This window comes from Symphodus melops (genome assembly GCF_947650265.1).
Source record: "Symphodus melops genome assembly, chromosome: 17".
NCBI lineage: Eukaryota > Metazoa > Chordata > Actinopteri > Labriformes > Labridae > Symphodus > Symphodus melops.
In genome coordinates this window covers 3,359,067-3,379,451 of record NC_136707.1, presented here as the reverse complement: position 1 = coordinate 3,379,451, position 20,385 = coordinate 3,359,067, and the positions used below count along the sequence as shown (strand labels likewise).

The window sequence follows — 20,385 nt, the reverse complement described above, 5'->3', positions numbered from 1 at the left end:
TTGAAAAGATCAACTACATTTCTAGCAGAAATAATACAACAGATGCAAACATGTTTTTTTTTTTTATTTCAAGGATTTTATTTCTTTTCAACACAGTAGTTTCACATCATGCAACATTTCAGCAGAACATAAAAACGGAGTGACATCTGAAACATCTAGTCCCAAAATCTATAAAGCTTTTTTTTGTTAAGTTTTCTACATTTGTCCATCATGTCTTTCAATTTTAGAGTTTCATGTTCCGATGAACGGTACACAAAATGTCATGTCATCTGCACAATTAAAGGCAGGGTTGAAATTGTCTTTAGGTCCTGACAGAAATTAATAACTCATGTGCTCTGAAAAAAGGAACAAAGAACATCCGTCATCTGTAGCCGCTGTCAGCCTGTAAAAACTTCGACCAATGGTCTGCCATGAGGTACCAATCTGATGAACCAATCACACGCCTCCCTGCTCGTACTCTACCTGTTGTCTGCAGGAGCCCACACTCACAGTGCGTCACGGATGACGGTGTTTATTCTGTGAGATTACTGAGACGATATACTGTAGTTCACGACACAAGCGATGTCACTTGTTGAGGAACAGCGCTCGTGCATGTCAGTGAAGGCGTGGCGTTTGAGGGAGCACAGAGGGAGAGAACAAGGATTTAAGAATTCAAAGATAACGCTCGGTGCTGCCCGCGAGTTGCCTCCAGCAGCTCTCTCTCTCTCTCCATGTCATTCGCTACTTTAAAGCTGCTTCAGGTATCACAGAGGAACTTAGACAAAATAAAAAGACATTAAAGAGAGAAAAAGAGAGGCTACATATGTCTGTTTTTATATTAAATTCACAAGAAGTGGATGATGAACATGTCAATTAAAACATAGGTCAGTAAAGCCAAAAATCGCCTGCTTCTACAGTCATTTACATTTCCACAGAATTTAATTCTAACTTCACTGAAAGAAATAAAATAACTGATATCTGACCTCAGGTGACCAAGACACAAATCATAAATATAACACCTAAATGAATAAATAAATAATTTAAATGTAAAAGTACATACAACACACACAGGAAGAACACATGTTACGGACACAAACACATTTCATGATCACACAACAGAGCCACCAGTCACATAAATCAACTGGACTGAAAATGTATCTTCTTCTTCTCAGACTATGTTTTTGCCGTAACTCAATAATTCAAAACGTTTCAAAATGTTGCTTCTGATTATGAGGATTTTTTTTTTTGTTGTTGCTTTTTTTCACATTTTCACTTTGAACAACAGACTTCAAGTTTCGGTCGCAGCCCCGGTCTCGAGTTTAGCTGTATAAACCACAGACAGGAGTTCTCTGGCTCGTCTTTTCTGCTCATCTCCTCAGAACTCGTCTTCATCAGAAATGAGTCGATCCAAAGTGAAGCTTCAAACTTCGCACGGCGGACGCTGAACACCAACCGCCGCGCTTTGCCCAGTCATGTGTCTCCCTCTTTTCCTTGGAGACGTATTTTCTTCTTTTCAGCCTCCAGTGTTGAGCAGACTTCCGGTAACCTCACCAAGGATTTCTTACATGCTAATGTTTCTGACGTGTAATCGGCACCTCTACACACAAATCTCTATGGGCGTGGTCACCAGGATGCGTCCTCGTTCGTTGTTTTCTCGGTTGACTCGTTCGTAACTGCCGGGGGAGGATTGCAAGCTGTTAGCAGACATGGAGGAATAGTGGGTGTCCATGATGATGCCGGTCTTTGATGCCACGCATGGAGGGGAAAGACTCTGCTGCATCAGACGGTCTACCAACCCCTCCTCCTCAGACGAGGATGAGCTGATGTCCAGAGGTAGAGCGTTGTTAGCTAAACCGCTGCTGCCGCCGCCGCCACTGTTCCTGTTCTCCGTGTCCAGCATCCAGTTGTGGTTAAAGAAGTTGAAGACATCTTTGACGGAGCAGCGGCGCTCCCGCTCAACTGAGAGGAGCCGGCGAAACATTCGGAGAGCGTCGCCCGTGAAGCGACGCCACTGTGACGGCACCGTGGCGGTCCTGCGCCGCTGCCAGCGCACAAACTCCTCGTAGAAAGCATCACCGGGCATCGCCTTCTCCCAGGGGAAGTTTCCTGTCAGCATGCAGAACAGCAGCACGCCAAACGCCCACACGTCCGTGCTGGAGTCCACGAAGAAACCCTCCTGCTGCGACGTTTCGCACAGCTCAGGCGCCGTGTACGGGATCGTACCACTGACGCGCTTCACCGGAGAGCCGGCGCGCCGCGTCATACCGAAGTCAGACAGCTTGACCTTTCGGCACTCTTTGTCAAAAATGAGGACGTTCTCAGGTTTGATGTCGCGGTGGACCAGCTTCTTACAGTGCAAGTAGTCAAGGGCGATCGCCACCTGGTGGACGCAACGCTTCGCCACCGCCTCCGGGAGTCCGACCTGAACACAGAGAAGGAGGGGAATCAAACCATGACAGTTTAACAATTCATGTTTGTGGTTAAAACAAGCTCGCTGACACTTTTGCTCTCCGATATAATTTGATGGATTTTTAGACCACTTATTGTGACTCTTTTTTTGATGTTGTCCCCACACAAACCCTGGATGAGTCACCTGAGGCGGTATGATGTCGAACAGATCTCCAGCGAGGGCGTACTCCTGAGCGAAGATGTAGTATTCATCGGTTTCGAAGGCGATGCCGAACATGTTGATAATGAAGGGGCAGGGTGACAGGTAGAGCGACACGCTGTACTCTCTCAGGAAACTCTTCAGTTTTGTCGTCTTCTTCCTCAAAAACTTCAGCGCCATTTTAGTGCCTAAATAAAATTAAAAAAACACAAGGACAGATACTCATTTTTCATTTCTCTCTTCCTAATCATCCTTAAGCACATTAAAGCGTTTAAGGATTTATTTCCCAAGATGCAAAATTATGTTAAGAAAACTTCATTAAAATGATTTGAAATGTGATGGATAACTAAAAATCTCCATTGTCACAGTATTAAATGTTACTGTGGTTTCCAGGAGGTTTGAACTCTTCCAGACTGCCTCTGTTGCCACAGTAACCAGTTTGTTGCTTTAAATGGAGCTAATGTGACGTTTAGTCCTTACAGAGAGCTAAAACAAGTTTACAAAAATGAAAGATGTAAATAATCATTTCACTTGCTATCAGGTTTATTTATACCAACAAACAAAGCCGTCTGAAGCTGGAACTGGAGGAGCCGTGACACATTAAAGGGTTAATCTGAAATAATAGAGACTATACAGTAACCTGGATATCGGCCATGTCTGCACTTACAGTCAGCAAAGAAGAGACTCTTCTCCAATAGCACCAGGTCAGCTTTGAAAAGTGCTCCGTTTGTTGTAACACTTTAGCGAAAGGTCGAGAGGGGAGTGAGTGCTTGTTCTCTATGTGATTATACAAGAGGAGTTTCTCCTCTCGTCTGGTTTCTGAAAGGACTATCTAAGAAATATTCTGAATATGGCGAATAAACTATTTATTCTATTATTATTTATTATCACAGGAGAACTTTAAAGGTCACATATTATGCAAAAAAAACCACTTCAACTTGTTTCTTTAACCCTGATATGTGTGCAAAGCCTGTCTGGAAATTTTCCAAATTAAGTCCCTCCACTCCATCCTCTGTCTGCTCCACTTTTAGAAAATGTGTGCTCAAACAGGCTGTTTGGAGATGTTCATTTTGTGACATCACAAAGGGCAGTAACCCCTCCCTCAGGTGGGGGACACTCCCACAGCAAGGTGCATGTTCTGCCCTCTGAGTCTACCTTCTGTCCATGTAAGACTGGCATGGCACGAGAAAGCCCAAGAAACCTCCAAAGGGGGGGAAGAGGGGGAGGCAACACTGCTAATTTACATTTAAAGCTACAGACACAGAAACAGCCTGTTGAGAGCAGAGCTGAAATAGAGGGGTTTGTATGCATGATCAGGTACATGATCAGTGGATTTTGGGAAAGACACTTCACAGACATGTTTTGGGAAGCTCTGAGACTTATTCAAAATAGTTGAAAATTAGCATGTCTGATCTTTAATGCAAACAAAGAAGCAAACAAATCAGTTAAGACTGAAGCACGTTCTGCAGTTCCTCTGTTGGCCGTTCTACTTTTAATAAAACAATGTCCACAGGTGAAGAAATCATCTCTGAAAAACTCTGAAATAAACCTTCAGTATGATCTTCAGCTCGCAGTAGTTACCTCGGATCTTGTGTATAACCAGGTCCACTTTCCCGTAGGTGCCCTTGCCCAGCTCACACACCACCTCGTAGTATTTGTTGATGTCCAGTTTCTCCAGGTTCTGAGCAGCGATGAGCTGCAGCTCCTCCAGGATGTCCATGGAGGCACGAGAGCCATGTGGTGAGGATGTCATAGTTGAGGGGAGAGACTGGAGACAAGGCAGACAGGATGTGGTTGTTGGGGGGCTGGGGAAAAGCTGAGAGGAGGGGGGCTGGTCAGAGGTGGAGAATCCTGTGGAAGAGAAGGAATAACAAGAAAATATAAACTCTGTATAACTGTTTTCACTCCTAATCTGCCTCAGTTGCTTATTCCCCTCACAGTAGTTTTGCTGTCGGACAGGAAGGGGGCGGTGTCTCAGGAGACGACATAAAAACGTCTTTTTGTGATGAATTTGTCCTGGCAAATTTTCAAGCGATTTGTGCATGTGTGAAACGACCACATGCAACTCTTATCCACCCATGTTTCCCACTGAAACCTTCACTGTAAACACCGAGATGGTTGTTGTTTAGCTTCTTAAACTTTTACAGATAAGTGGAATTCACAGGACAAGATGCTACAAACATACTATAGATGGATCTTTAAAACCATGATGCACTGCTGCAAAAAAAAGGAGAGCTGCATTGCTTGGATGACTGAAGGGTTTTTGCAATAGACGTTGTTTTTGAGTCTCATTCTGCAAAACAACTTTACAAAAACATTAAAGACTGACCTCCTGTGAAACAGCAACTGCTACAGATGAGAAACTTAGCACTAGAGTACCAAAAGGTGCAGTTCTCTGAGCGTCCACTTGAGGCTGTCTCCAAAAGTGAGTCAATCCTCAAAGAGCTCCTTTTTTTAAAATGCCAAAGTGCAAACTGCTCATTGTCTGCTAAGTGTTTCAGTTCCTGAACTTCAACTCTTAACTGCGTCTGTGAGGCTAAAGCCTTCATGTCAAAAAATCCGAAAATAACCCTCCATTTTGTTTTACATAACAATCAAAGCAAAATAAAACAAAGTCCATCAACAGGAGCTGTGAATATGTGAAAATCAAATATTACAACTTCTGGTCAGAAATGTTCCTAATTCTAAATCAGAGAGCTGCAAAGACAATGCAGGTGGAGACAATCGATCAAATGAACATTTCTGAAATGTGAACAAGTCAAATTAGGTCTGAGAGAGTTGAGACATTTATAGAAGATATCCTGTGAAGCTGTTTAATGATCTCCCTGCATCAACAAACGTCTTAATCTCATTTTAGGTGTTTCCTGCTGACTTCACATCCTTCCTCCCACCTCCCCCTTCTCCTCCTCCTTCTCGTCTTCCTCAGCTGATCTACACTCACATGCCTCCGTGTCTGGGCTGTGGAGATCTCTGAATGATTGGGAGACTTCACAGCTCTGATGGTGCGGCAGTATTCCAGCATTTCTCATTAACGGAGAAAGTGTTGAACGAGACAGGATGTCCATCTGTGCTGCTGCTCTGCGTGTGTGTGTGTGTGTGTGTGTGTGTGTATGTGTGTGTGTGTGTGTGTGTGTGTGTGTGTCTCACATAACTAGAGTTCAGCGGGTGAAAACACTAAAAAGCAAACACAGATAATTCAGTCTGTTTATGTGGTAAGAAAAGCAGCGACTGTAAAACTGTCTCTTATTGTTTTTCATTATATGCTTGTAACTTTCATGAAATAAGACCTCAGACACTAAATATTGGATTTAATAAGGACGCACTGACAACTTCATTTGAAAGTCATTTCACTCGTGTGCTAAACAAAGAAATTAAATCACTCCAAAAATGGAAGCGCCTTTACTGCAGAAACAGCCAATAGGTTACGACCCCTGCAGGCATCATCCCAACAAAGAGACATGCAGAGTCAAACCTTTTTCCCCGACTGACTCAAAAGGGGTTTTTTTCTAACAATTCCCTCCTGTTTGGAATAATATATGTTTCTGGGTCGCCTGTTTGCTTTCAGTCCTTCGTCTGTGTTTGCCAAAGTCTTTTTTTTTTGTTCGCTTCTTTTCGTTCCTTATATTTTAGGACTAAAGATAATCTATTGACTTCACAGCTATGCTGATGACTCACATCCCTGTAAAGGTGTTGATTCTAAACACTGCTTGTTCTTGCAGTCTCCGTTCAGTCACATAACACTACAGCTGTACCGATCAGGGGACTATATGTAAGCTATTTATTTAGAGGAATGTATTATGGTCTGTGTAAAATATTGACGCTGTACAAAGAAAAGCACACTGAATCCATGGAATCAGCATACTTGCTTTTTACATCCTCACAGCATTATGGGAACTGTAGTTTCAAAACTACTGAGGAAAATGATAAATCAGAACGCTGAAATTCATTAACAACTCTTTGTCATGAAGCAGAGGCAGATATTTGGGATTCAGAATGTCCATTTATTTATTTTTTATATTTCCTCAACCTCTCTATTGAATCATACAGATAATTACCCTACGTGAAATAGAAACATATCATTTATAATTACTGAAAGATTGTGTTGCCAAAACATCCTCATGAAACATGCTTAGTAAAACCAAAATGCAAATTAAAGTGGATTTAGAAAATCCCCTTTAATCACGGCAGGTTTGTTGGACTAATCTGGTTTTATTTTTTCTACACAGAAACAGGTTATATCTTAAGGTCAGAACATGTTCTTCTTTTCTCTGCACGGTGAAGCTCGTGCAAACTTTTATTTCACAGTCTTCAACTACTGCAAAGCAAACCTCGAGGGTCTTCCTCAGAGAGTCAGGAAATCAATTACAGCTCGAACAGAGCGATGCTGACAGAGAAAAACAAACCCCAAACATCTTGTGCTCTCCAGTGTCTGCACCCACATACAGGTAGTGTGAGAGAGACTTCAACACTTTTTCATCCTATCTTTTCATCATGGTCGCAGCTGAGTGCTGGTCCTGATCCACAGACAATATCCTGCTCATTGAACGCATCATACACAAAGCTTGAAGAATAAAGGCTTGAACACGTGCGCCTTGGACCATCACATGTTGTTGCTACATATCACATAAACGTGACAAACCGAAGACCTAACATGCAGAGTGGTGACCTCTCTGGAGGAAAAACTGCACCTCATTTGTGCTCGGGCCAACATCGACCTTTAAAACATCAGCACCTAATTAATCATCGTAATGTGAAATCAATACATCAGCTCACTGAAAAAATACTTAATGAACAAATGATGCTATGTGGAGACTTATCTCACTGCCTATAGTTGGAGGAACATTCTGCGTTTAAAACAGGGCAGAAGCTATAAATTATTTTGGAAATGAACCGTTAGCGGGTTGCTTTATTACCTGCCCTGTTCACCTGTTGGTCCCGTGGAGCCTGAATTCTGTTCCTGCCTCATAAACAACCAGAGAGGGAAGGCTTCTCTTCAACTCAACAAGTCAGTCCATCATATGAAAATATCACAAATATTAAATCAAATTAATGAATTTATTGGGGTGGGTGGGTGTGGGGGGGGGGGGGGGGACAGAGAAATGTCGATGATGACGTTACGTTTGGTCTGTTTTCCGTCAGATATGTCAATAAAAGGAAACTACACAGGTGAATGAACAAACACGACACAAATGAGTGTCAGGACAGAATCCATGGTTTGACAAACATTTCTTGCGAACTATCCTGCGGCAGGACAGCAGGGAGAGCTTCAAATATTCTGGCTTCACTTTCACGCAGCTGTTTCTCCATCCATTTTGATATACAGTTTACAATCTTTATTCACAAAGTAACGTTTACATAAGTGTACTGAGGTTGTTTTAGGCTCACTCTCTTATGTCTTATTCTCACTGATCGAACACTGTGTGAGTCCAACGTATTCAAAAATCTCTCAATCTTCCCGCAGAGAAAAAAACAGCCTCAGAGACTATTTCTGCCCCACAAGCAGCTTCTCCACAAATGTGTGTGTGTGTGTGTGTGTGTGTGTGTGTGTGTGTGGTGCAGTGGGGCTCTGGGACACTTTGAGTCCATGTGTCAGATGCTCAGTGTCACCACGTGCGATCCGTTAATGCAAACATCTCTTCTTCTGCTGTGAGCTCAAGGCCAACGTCCCTGCTGTCCTCTTTCTTTCTTTCTTCTGATTTTATTTCAAAGATGAACACGAGCAACAAAGCCAGACAGACCTCTCAGTGTCCAACAAAAAAAAACTACTACTGAGCTAAAACTAAAGACTATTTTCCAACAATTACTTGAAAAGGTGTGTTCTCCAAAATGTCAGATAATAGAGGTAAACACAACTCGACTCCAGAGTTTAAGTTTGTAACATTTTCAACACATAAGCACAAAAAATTGACATTTTAATTCAATGCAAAATGAGAAACTATGGACTACTATGGAGATCCAGAACCATATAATCTTAAACCTGCAGACATCAAATGTTCTAAATGTTTGAAATAATCTAATTTAAGCGGATTGAACCGAGGCAATTCAGGGGAGATATTTGCATATAACATATTTGCTTTGAAAACACATAATATGGGTAATTATCAAACATTTGTCCATCAGCACACAGATTAGTTGACTATCCATTCTCTGAGGGACCTGAAGGCATCATCTCTGCAGCACAACGAGAAACTAGACATTACTTTCTTATTTTCAGCAAAGAACAAAAGAAACGTAATCACAAACACATTGATTAATATCAACATTTAGGCTATATTAATATTAGTAATCACACCATTAAGCTTCCACTCCACCTGCTGTCAGCTTCAGCCAGTGTTTAAAGTGTGCACAGTCTGTTCAGCTGCACAAAGACATGAAGCTGCTCTGCAGACATTAAGCTTTATCATCATTATCACAGCGTGCTGCAAATGTGCAGCCAGGTACAGCTGGAGTGCGTGCACGTGAACGTGAGTGTGTGCGTGGGTAGAATCCTTAAAAATGTTGTGATCAATAATCGAACCGTGAACAACAAAAGACAAAGAGATGAACGGATGAGAAGCAGGAGAGCACCTCTATTGTTCTGCTCAGTCACTTTGTGTCTTGAACTTTGTGTGCAAGAATTTTAATGACGAATGAATGATTTACAATTAATTTTTTTTGAACAGCTTTTTAGAAACGAGCAGAGAATATTTACAGGTGACCGTGAACACACCATCAGTCCTGTGATGGTTTGTAATTGTAACTGAGCTGCACACACAGACACCATAAAGAGACATCAGCTCGTGCAAGGAATCAAGACACATGAGAGACACACAAACGAGCATTCATAATCAGTAAATTGATTTGAACACCTGATCAGGACTCACCTTTAAAAATGCAGGATCTGTAAATCAATCCAGACAGCACGTGTCTCCTGACCACGCGAGGAAGTGTCTCCGGTCTTCAAAATTGTCTATTTTCTTGCTCTTCACACTGATGATGAAGAGCCTCCTTCTTCTCCTCTTCCTCCTCCTCCTGTCTGTCACTCTCTCTGCTCCGCTGCTGATCAGCAGCTCTATTGTCTGCACACACAGCAAGAGGCCCCGGCCACATCCGATACCAGCCAATCAGATCGCAGAGCGGCGGTACGATCCTCTGCGACGACGCTGCCTTCAATGAACCTCGAAATTGATAGCTTCAAAGAGTTGAGTATATTGTTTGGCAGGTTTAAGCTATGGTGGCTACCGCTACAGCTTTTTTTTTCCACATTTGGGTAAATAAAATGTCAAATGTGTGATGTGGGTTAAAAAAAAAAAAAGGAGAGCAGTGAGAATCTGCATCCATGTCTGACTCAATCTTAAAAGTGAAAGTGACATTTAATAAACTCTTCTGTGAGTGTTAGAATACGATACATAACAATACGATAAGGTCCGAAAAGATACGCTTAACTTAAGTATATTATTACATGACCAGCCGATAAGATTTCAAACTGACACAGATACTATATTTTGTTTTATTGGCACTTAAAGAAAGAAAACAGTAGATTATGAGTTTTCCGACGTCCTTTGAAGGCATCTTCCAGATAAAAGCAGAGCACAACATGTCCTGGTCCTGATGTGAGGCTGCGACTCTGCTGCATATTTAAATGAGAGGTTTTCAATGAGCGAGTGTTTGAAGCTTCATCAGACAAACATCAGAGCTTTCTCAGATCTTACATTTCTCTCTCCGTGTGCATTCAAGTTGTTCAAGGCTTCTTCAGTGAAACAGAAACTAAAGCAACACAAATAATGCATAGTAACTGCTGTACACCGTAAAAGACACATCCAGTTGTTATACCTTTAAGTGAGTCTGGACTGCAGTAAAATATTAATTTGGCTGAATTTGAGCAGATGAGTTAAGATACATTTCTATTCATTCAAAACAAAACACATCAAACTTTTAGTGTTGTGTCACTAACTCATATTAACTGTTATGTTTTCATGTCAACACAGTATCTCCTTTTTATTTAAAGCCAAACTTGGACACGAAAGAGGCAACGTCTAGCTATGTGAGCTGTCTTTATTTATATCATAGTGAACTTTTAATAGCAAGTTTAAACGTTTTCGGCTAAAATATTTGGGAAGACAAAACAGATAGTTTTCACCCCCCTCCGAGCACATAGAAACATGACTTAACATGGGCTGAAGTCATGTAATAATATATCTTTTGGCTTTTTATTGATTACAGGTTGGGTTTTTTTTGCACACTATCATATATTTTTCAATTGGTTGGGCAAAGAAGAAGATATGCAATGTGTTGGTCACACTAACAAGAGTCAGAGAGGATGGTAAGCAATGTGGATGAAGACAATCTTTGGATGACTGTGAATCATGAAGGGAGCTGCAGGACGGCCCCGTAGATTGTTTCAGTGTTATCTGTTAGCTTGTTAGCATAAAGACACCTGTCTGACTGCATTAGTATGATTCATTATCCTCACACACACACACACACACACATGTAAAGAACAGCATTAGTAGATTAGTGTCCTAACTTGCACTTTGTCTACCACACACACACACACACACACACACACACACACACACACACGCACACGAGAAAATACACTGAACAGCTGGGACTCCTTCTATCAAGGTTACAGTGGCTCTATCCCAGAATGCCGAGCAGCATCCTCCCCCAGTGCGTTGTGTTTAATCTACAGGAGTGGGTCACCGAGGAGCCTCTCCTCAGATAAGCAGACTGTGTCTCCTGATGATGAGAGGACAGCTCAGGTGAGAGATGACTCACGGTGACTTCTTCATGTTCATGTGGCGTGAGCATAGCGTGAAGACAAACAGGTTAGCTGCTGCAGAGATTTATCCAGGAAATCCTCAAGTTTTCTGAGTTTTTAACTCAAACCAGTGATGTTCTTTTCCCTTCTGTTTCCACGAGAGCAAAGCACAGCAACTGCTCACTATTTTAATGTCTCAACATTGTTGGTAAAAAGCTTCAGTTCAGCTTATTTCATGTGAAGTGAAGTCATTTCTCACTCCCCTCAAACACCTGATCCTTTTTATTATTGATACACGTCTGACTTGTATTCCATGTGAGATGTAAACCAATGTGTCCTCCTGTGCTGTATGTTAATAATGTGTGTATATTCAGGAGGATTATAAAACTGATGAGGACTCTGCAGACCGGTCTGTCCTCAGTCTGCCCCCCCCCCCCCCTCTCCCCGACCAGGGTCAAATCCTCACAAGTCCAACTCCTCCGTGATGCTGCTGCTTCCTGCTGTCTGTCGAAAGGACCGAGGCAGCAGCAGGTGAATGTTCTAGTACGAACACCTGATCACTGAAGATGTGTTTGAGATGTGAAGATCGCCCACCCACACACACACAAACTGGAGAGAGAGAGAGAGAGAGAGAGAGAGAGAGAGAGAGGGCAACACGTGTGGACGCTGCACTTACAGCTCACGTGTTCACAGGAAATAAACTGAAACCTGACATTGAGTTTTTTTCCCTTTTAGACAGCAACTCTGTAGAGGGAATATTTATTTTATTTTAATTGTGTACATCTTTCCTCTGTGTGTGTGTGTGTGTGTGCGTGTGTGTGTGTGTGTGTGAGTGTGTGTGTGTGTGAGTGTGATGTGTCTCCTTAGAAACATGTTAATAAAGCCAGTGTGTTACAGCCCTCATTAAAGCACAACGGTGTCAGGGCATGTTCTCGTGAAATGAGGATGATTAAAATGATGAACATCCTCATCGCTGAATCACAAGAACAGACACCAAAATTACCCACAATCCTCTGCATTAAACTGTGGGTCAGAGTGACACGTGGAGCTCGTAGCTGTTGGAGTATTTAGTGATCACCAAATTCTGAATATACACTTTATAAGACGGCAAAGGCAGTCTGTCCTTTTACCTAAATATCCTCGACGGAAATATCACAAACTGTCGGCAGGTTAAAAAGTTAAGATGCTTTTATTTCCTTTAAGATGAACAAAACCATGAGAAATCTTTTTCTTTTTACACACAAACATTCACTTGGTTCAATACTTTAGAGCAGAAGACAAAAAAAAATACAAGAAACAAAGCGAGTGTAATTCAACTCATTTGAATTTGGAGAACGAGACTGAATGTTGGAACATTTATTGAATACAAAGATGGACGATGCGTCTCCACGTCCAGCCATTGTACGAAAAGTGAAGACATAAAGCAAACGTGACCGACGCTGATGTAATGCTCTTCTGGAGCCAGAGTACAGTGTGTAGAAGGGATCAGCTAGCCTCCCCTAAACCCAACACACATTGAACATACCGATAAAGGAACGTGTCCACTGACGGCTCGTTTCAAGCTGGCAGCACTCAAAAGATTAGTTATGCTTCTAACCGGCCCGTACTGTTCATAGCTTAAGAAAATTGTCTAATGTCACTTAAGCTTCCCTTGCTGACAGTTAAGTTTGTTTTAAATTGCTATTCAAGATTAATATAGTTCTTTTTTTTTTACTCAAGGACATTTCACCATGAAAGCATAAACTCTGATGATGAAGAGCACACTGTCATATACAGCAGCTCCAGACCTTGAAAAATACAGCCTCAAAAAAAAAAAAAAAAAAGAGTCAGGGTCATTGTTGTTGGCGGCAAAGTGACGTTTGGTAAATGATGGAGAATTGACATTTACGAGTCAGATTATGTGAGTGGAGCAGCAAAAGATAAAAAAGCAGCTGATTCTGAGGAGACGCTGAAGAAGCTGAAAACTCTGAACTGTTTTACATTTCATACATAAAATAGACCCTGCTTGTTACAAAAAAATCCCCCACTGTTAGGAGACACAAGCCTCAGGAAACACAGACGTTTACAAACAAAATGAGACTAGGAAGATTATTTAAATTAGTTGGCATTTTAAGGATCAATATGAATGTTGAACTTTGAATAGTAAATGACATAATTCAGAGGAGGGACATATTTTGTCCTTTTTAACATGACGAAAAGATAGATTCATTAAACAACAAACCCTCGGCCAGGACTCTGTGAGGCAGGATGAATTCAGCCTTTTGTCTCGGGGCTCTGCAGCTGCAGCATGTAACTCAAGCAGACACATAATTAGCTGATGAAACAGACAGGATGAGCCCAGAGCTGCTGCACTACACACAGAGGACATTTACATGACTGTTTAAAAAGACCAAGCACATTCTGACCGGATTATCTGACTCCTTCTTTTATAAAAGATTAATCTGGACAAACACTGAAGAACTAAATAAATAAATGCATTGCCTATATGAAAAAAGAATCCATTAAAACGAATGCGTCATTGGAAATAAACCACACACGCTGCATGTACTGACTCTACTGATAATAAGGATTATCCAAACAATCTTCACACGGATTTACAAAAAAAAAAAATATTCATGGTCCCAGAAGATGAACCCTAATAACCCTTAATTTGTTTAATTAAGAAATAAATGTGTTTCCATTGGCTTAACTTTGGAGTATCCTGCATTTTTTACAGTCAGCATCCTCTCATCTAAACTAGACTTCTTCTTCTTTTTTTTTTTCAAACCACTGCTGCAGCTCGAGCCTTGGAGATCTTTCAATCTGCGTCTTCTTAATTCATTTGTAAAAGCGCTTCAGTTCCTTTTTTGTTCCAGCAGAGGGAGCTGTGAGCACACATAAGGTGCTGAGCTGCAGCGTTGAGCACGCAGGGAGGGGAGCTGATGTTTCAAAATGACTAAAAGTTGTTTTCAGGAGAGGGACAGGAGGTGAAAGTAACAACACCATGAAAGGCCTAAAATGAAAATGTTACTAAACTTCAAATACTGAAGAAAAATGAAGCTTATTAAGTAACATATTTCGAAGTACTTGAGGCACAAAATTGTTCCCTGTGATTAAAATGTTTTTATATTCTGTCTTTCAGAAAGAATACTTTGACAAAGGTGCCAATATAAAGTATCTCCTTTAAATATTAGTGCTATGTGCAGTGTTCACTCAGGACACTGATGTCTTGTACTTGTCTAAGTAACACTCAGTGAAAGGTCAGATGTGGCTGCAGTTTTGTGATGTTACATTAATACATTCCCTGAACAATATAAGGTCGTATTCATGCCAAACTAATGTCTTCATGATGTCTCTCCTGCAGCTCAGTCTTCCTCACACACCTTCGTCTCCAGACGGGATTTCCTGTTTGAGGGAGGGACTCTGTCACAGGAACCCCCCCCCCCAAAACCCATCCCCCAAATGACAGCACTGCCCAGCACTGATACTAGGAAATATGAAGTGGGACAGAGGAAGCAGTGACAGACTCTTTATATTCAACTGCTTACCGTTCTTTGTTTCCTGCTTTCATTGTTTCACTCGAACAGGAAGGATGATCATCACACAACTGTCACTGCTGATATTATTATTTTGCTCACAGCCAGCAGCTCCTGGTTCAAATCTTTGCCTTCGTGTGTGGAAAATAATGTGGTGGAAAGCACATATAGACTAAAACACAGGCAGTGTGATGTGTAGTGGTTGGGACGTACACCTCACAGACAGATGGTTTGGGTTCCAATCCCAGCAGAAGCCTTCCCTGTGGAGTTAGAGTACACACCAACAGGCAGCACAGTAAGGACCTCTGCATTTCAGTTTGACGAGAGAAGGACCTGCGAGACATGACGTCCCCCCCCCCCCCCCCCCCCCCCCCAAGAGGAAGCTTGTGAAAACAAATCTGCAAATGATAATTCTCAAAAAATCAAAAGCAGCTCGACAGTCTTTATCTGCTGTTCGTTTCTGGCTGCAGCTCTGATGAACTTGAACATCCTCTGTCAGCAGCCTGAGCTCCACACTCTGACTCAGCATCTAAAGAGCGCAGACGACTTGATCAGGGAGTGAGATCTGAGCAGACAAGACTCTGAGAAAAATACACTGATTTTAGTGTGTGTGTGTGTGTGTGTGTGTGTGTGTGTGTCTGTGTGTGTGTGTGTGTGTGTTTGTCTGTGTCTGTCGGTAGGAATTCAGGCTTTTTGACCTCACAGACAGAGACAGACCAGAGATCCTCTCTGAGACGTCAGAGGATGACTCCTGGTTAAACAGACAAGCTCAACACAGCTGTTACCCTGCGAAAAATACCTCAGGTAGGTTAAACAAAGACAGAGCCATAACTCAGGAGCTGCACTGAGGTACTTTCCAGGACATTTCCACCAACACTTCCTTATACTCCACGATTTTACACACAGAAATATATTTGACCGTTTGTCCTGCACAGCTTAATACACATGTAAAGAGTTATACCGGCAGGATGTTTTAATATTTACATATCTAACAAAGAAAGCCATGAAAATCTATATCAAGCAAACAAACAAAACATGTGACTAAACTGGATCAAACTTCAGTTTAAGGTTAAACTTGAGAAGTTATTTTTGACACTTAGCAGTAAATCTGTCCGTGACCTCTGACCTCCTGAAACTCCAGGAACAGAAACACAAACAGCTACACAAACATGAACTCATGAACTGAAGACAAGTGTTGTTGCCGTGTTTGACCCGCTTGAATTTACGCACAAGTCTGAGTACACACAGTAGTCACAGTGAGGCTCGGGTTTGCTCATTAAATGAGTAACGCATACGTAACAGCACAGTAAGCTGATGACATGCTCCTTACCTTTGGAGATAACTTTTAAGTTGCAGCTAATCACAGCTAATAAGCTGATTAGCCGAGTTGCAAACAAGCAGCTGGCTGGTGAAGAAGAATTTGCTGAACATCAGAAAATATTAATTAACTTTAACTTTTTCTTGTTGTGTTAATTTTTTGGGGGGAATAAAACAACATAGACTGTAAATATAAATGGTCAAAGCCTGAGCGATGTCAGCCATCTGTGACTGCAGGGAGCTCTGGAGGCTCATTGGTGGCAGCCGCCATGCTGGAAATGCTGTCTCAGCCTCACTTTCAGTCAACCGAGGAGCTGAGGCAGGTTTAAAGCCTCCTGATAAACCGTTACATCACACCTGTCTATCAATCAGACGCAGCTACACGCCTACAGTAACACTGGCTCCATTATTACTTATTGATGAGGTTGCCGCTTGGGAGAAAAAATATACGTATCACCCAAATGTATCAGTGATGTTGTGGTCAGCACGTTGTGTCTGAAGGGTAATCTCAGTCATTTTAAAGCTGCACAGTTTATACAAATACTGTGTTTTAAATGACTTACACTTAAAAGTTTTGTAATTGCTTTAGTAGATTTCTTTAGCCCGAAAAAAGCTGTATTGATCAAAGTTCGAGGTTTTGTCAATGTCAGTGTTGTTTTGAGTGTTTGACCACATCACATACAGGATCCCTCCAGAGTCAGAGCTTTTTGCTCTTTTTCAAACATGTAACTTTTGTGAGTATTTCGGCATGCATTAGTGAAAATGAGCAACAGCTGTTTGTTGAGTTTAATGCTTATTTCTGTGTGTAATGAGGGGGAGTACAGGTTAAGGTAAAAAAAAAAAGTTGCAACGAACTGAAAAACGTTTCCAAACAGCGCGCTTGTTTAACAGGAGTTCTGTTTAAAAGCAGCAGGAAGCTTCACATTCAGCAGCTTCAGGTGCGTTTACATTTTAATTACAACCTCAGATGTGTTCACAGATAGTCGACTGAGCCAACAGTTTGCAGCATTTTTCAATGTTCATACCAATATAAAACACAGAGGCTGTACTGTGCAGAGTCGGAGTCAGCGGAAAGAGCTCAGCTGGAAACCACAGAGAGGCTATAAACAGCTGACGGCACACCCAGAAGCTCCACCCGGACACACACACACACACACACACACACACACACACACACACACGCACGCATAACAGAACAGCATTTACGCGCGCGAGAGAGAAAACAAAAATCCAGCAGGTTTTTGAAGACAAAATATTATTTATTCCATAGTTTCAAAAATACTGTGAATATAAATATTACAAAAAGGAATACTTAGTATGTCTTATACTAACACTGTGTACATTTGTGATGACACCGCCGACAGGCTGCAGCTTATTGTTGCTCTGCAGTGTTGAACACTCAAACATTTCTGTATATAAACCATCCGGCTGCACGGTTCAGAAACCGGGACATTTAAGATTTTAAAGGAACAGTTCAATCCGTTTTCAAAAACAGTCCTGATCTGGAGTTTATCAGAGAGACAGAAAGACCTGCGTGAGGCTCTGAAGATCAAAAAGTGAAATAAAAACTGCTCAAATGAAAATATCTGTTTACATCGTGCCTTACAAAAAAATAAAATTTAAAAAAATGCAAGTCGGGTTGAGATGTCTCTGCCTGTTTCCCAAGTTCCAGGAATGTTCTATAATTGTGATTAAAAGACAGGAAGAAGTCCCAGCCAGACGCACGTTTTTTGCAGTGTACAGACACAGTTTCACAGTTTATCAGCCATAAAGCCATAATGTTTTGAAAAAGTTTCCAGTTTACTCCGAACATGAATCAGAAGCTGATCCCAGGGCAGCCATGGTGGTTACGTCGGATAGAAAACTGTGGATTCAGACATTTAAAGAGATGTTTCACTAACGCCAAAGACGGACTCTTTTTTTTCCCAACATCCTCCCCTGTGGTTTTTTGTAGACTTTGTTTACTGGCTGGACAGAAGCTGGGCAGCAGAACAGATTTAAAATTGTTGTCCTTGCACACACACTATGGCCATAAACTCATAGTCCACATGGTCCTGATGCATCAGCTGATTGTCTCAACAATTCTGAAGTGGAAGAAGGAAGTGCATTTCCTTTGGTAGAGAAATTCTGATTCTTCTGCAGGAGGATGAGCTGAACCTCCTGCAGAATTCCGATCGGCTTGTGTTTCAGCATTTAGTCGTCATCGAGCTCTTGTTGTTCGTCTTCGAGTCGATCTTTGCCACCAGCAGCTTGAGAGAGTCTCCTGAGGAGCGGATCAGCTCTCTACCTCTGCAACAGAGACACACAAAAGGCTGTGAACACACATACACACAGAGAGACAGCGCGAGTGCGTGTGAAACTGTGCGTGCTGAAACACTCACATGTTGTACTCCATGCCCACCAGACTGATGCCGTTCACGGCGAGCACTCGGTCTCCTGTTCTCAGCTTCAGACACTGAGCGGCAGGAGAGTCTGGAACCACCGACTTCACGTAGATGCCGCTCATTCTCAGAGGAGTTTTCTACAGAAAGATGAAACGAGAAATGTAAAAATTATCTATAACTGTGGACTTTACACACAGCGTAAAGAGATGATGGGTCCTTCTCGACTCTTGCCGACACACATTGGTAAACAAAGAAAAAAAAACTGTGTCCTTGTTATTGTGTAACATAAATGTGGGTTTGCAAATAACAAATAAACAAAAGCAGATAATCACATTTGTTATTGGAACTATTGAAGTTTGAGCATTATGAGGTACAGTTTTAAGTAGTTTTGACCTGTGTGTAGAGTGCTAGTGTTTTGTGTTCGAGTGAGAGGTCTGTTCTCTCTGAGGATCTTTGGTCATGCTGCAGGCTACTCATCCTGATAGTTAGAAGTCTTCCTCCACTGTTTTTCCTCTCATCCACAACAGCTAATCATTCCCAGCAATGTTAGTTAAAAATAAAAACAAAACTTTACTTTTCATATGAATTTATTTTCTGTTTAATTTTAAAATTGGGTTTTTGGATCCAGGGGGGAAATATGGAAACACTGGTCATTTAAGATCTCATATACTTGATATTTTAAGAGGGAAATATACAACACAAAATGTATCACAGTAACATATAAGCCCTCCTGAGACCACAGTCTGTCAACAGGAACGTTACTGTGCTTATATGTTCTTCTGTCAGTCTGTTCAGCTGAAATCTGTAAAGTCTGATCTGATTAGAGCTTTAAGCAGCTACTGAAGGTTTTTTCTCTGTCCGGATTACACTGCCAGAAAACAAAAGCTGATTTAAGACAATCGGGATTAAAGTCAGCCTTTGAGGTGTTTTCATTTAACTCTAACTAACTACTCCCTCAATACTTATGATGAATTATATTAGTGATTGAAGAAAAATAGTGATTTTGCAGAGAAGTGGTTTTCGCACCATTCCATCAACCAGGGCCAGACCCAGACCGCGAGGTCCTCTGTGCAGCTCCACGGTGAACACTTCCTCACTTCCTTCTTCTTCTCTTTCTCCATCGTTCTCTGTCTTCTTCTGTTCACTCGCTGAACAAACAGAAAGAGAAAAAAAAAAAGTTCACATCAACACAAAGTGGTGCAACAGAAATCAGCACACAAGCTGGATTGCACCAATACAGTGACCCAATTCCCTTCAAAACTCTTTATCCTCATTTAGGCCTTTTAGACAAGAAACAAAAGTTTCTGTATTCATTCGAAATAATAATTAAAAAAAAAACAATAAATAAATAAATGACATGATCATCTTATTTTTCTTTTCATCACATTTAAAGGAAAATATCATTGACTTGTTTAACTCTTTTGTATTTACTTTATTGCTACAGCTGTAAGCATGAAGCACCCTTTAACTAACCTGGTCTGCTGCTTTAGCATTAGCCTCATCTCTACCTTATGTACTAATTCAGTTGCGTTTGTCACATTGATAAATCAGGAAAACAAACAAAATCAAGATTTCATAATCCTTCATTCATGGGGACTAAATCAAAAAGGTCAGTGTGCTAACATGCTAAACTAAAAGTGAACAGGATCAACATCATACTCAAAAATCATTGGCTCATAATGTTTTGGATGAAATGTTAACATGGTAATGCGTTCCTCAGATTTGTAACCATGCGAACCAGATATGTTGTTTAAGTATGCTAACATTGGTATTTCCATTTGGATGCTAGCATGCTTAACTGGATTGGTCAAATATGGTAAAAATTGTACCACATTAACT

The 20,385-nt window shown here is 41.3% G+C and overlaps 2 protein-coding genes across 2 annotated transcripts in view; both read right to left on the bottom strand.

Annotated features, from left to right (window-relative positions):
- Positions 1–1,253: 1,253 nt before the first annotated feature.
- unm_sa1261 (un-named sa1261) lies at positions 1,254–9,621 on the bottom strand. The gene is made up of 4 exons (XM_079365754.1): positions 9,451–9,621; positions 4,169–4,438; positions 2,573–2,775; positions 1,254–2,401 (listed from the first exon to the last, which is right to left on the bottom strand). Exons 2-4 carry the CDS (start codon positions 4,338–4,340, stop codon positions 1,577–1,579), a joined length of 1,200 nt encoding a protein of 399 aa, XP_079221880.1. The 5' UTR covers positions 4,341–4,438; positions 9,451–9,621; the 3' UTR covers positions 1,254–1,576.
- Positions 9,622–17,406: 7,785 nt separating this feature from the next.
- radil2a (Ras association and DIL domains 2a) overlaps positions 17,407–20,385 on the bottom strand; it is a 20,875-nt gene continuing 17,896 nt past the window's right edge. Inside the window, exons 13-15 of the mRNA XM_079365426.1 lie at positions 19,573–19,707; positions 18,544–18,683; positions 17,407–18,451 (exon numbers count right to left, since the gene is read on the bottom strand). Coding sequence (XP_079221552.1) covers positions 18,349–18,451; positions 18,544–18,683; positions 19,573–19,707 — 378 coding nt within the window. The 3' untranslated portion in view covers positions 17,407–18,348. The remainder of the gene's footprint in view (positions 18,452–18,543; positions 18,684–19,572; positions 19,708–20,385) is intronic.

Coding starts and splice junctions, on each gene's coding strand:
- unm_sa1261 (XM_079365754.1), bottom strand. CDS start 4,340: ATGACATCCTCACCACATGGCTCTCGTGCCTCCATGGACATCCTGGAG. Junction 2,776..4,168: donor GGTTATACACAAGATCCGAG/GTAACTACTGCG, acceptor AATTTTATTTAG/GCACTAAAATGGCGCTGAAG. Junction 2,402..2,572: donor TCGACATCATACCGCCTCAG/GTGACTCATCCA, acceptor CTCTGTGTTCAG/GTCGGACTCCCGGAGGCGGT.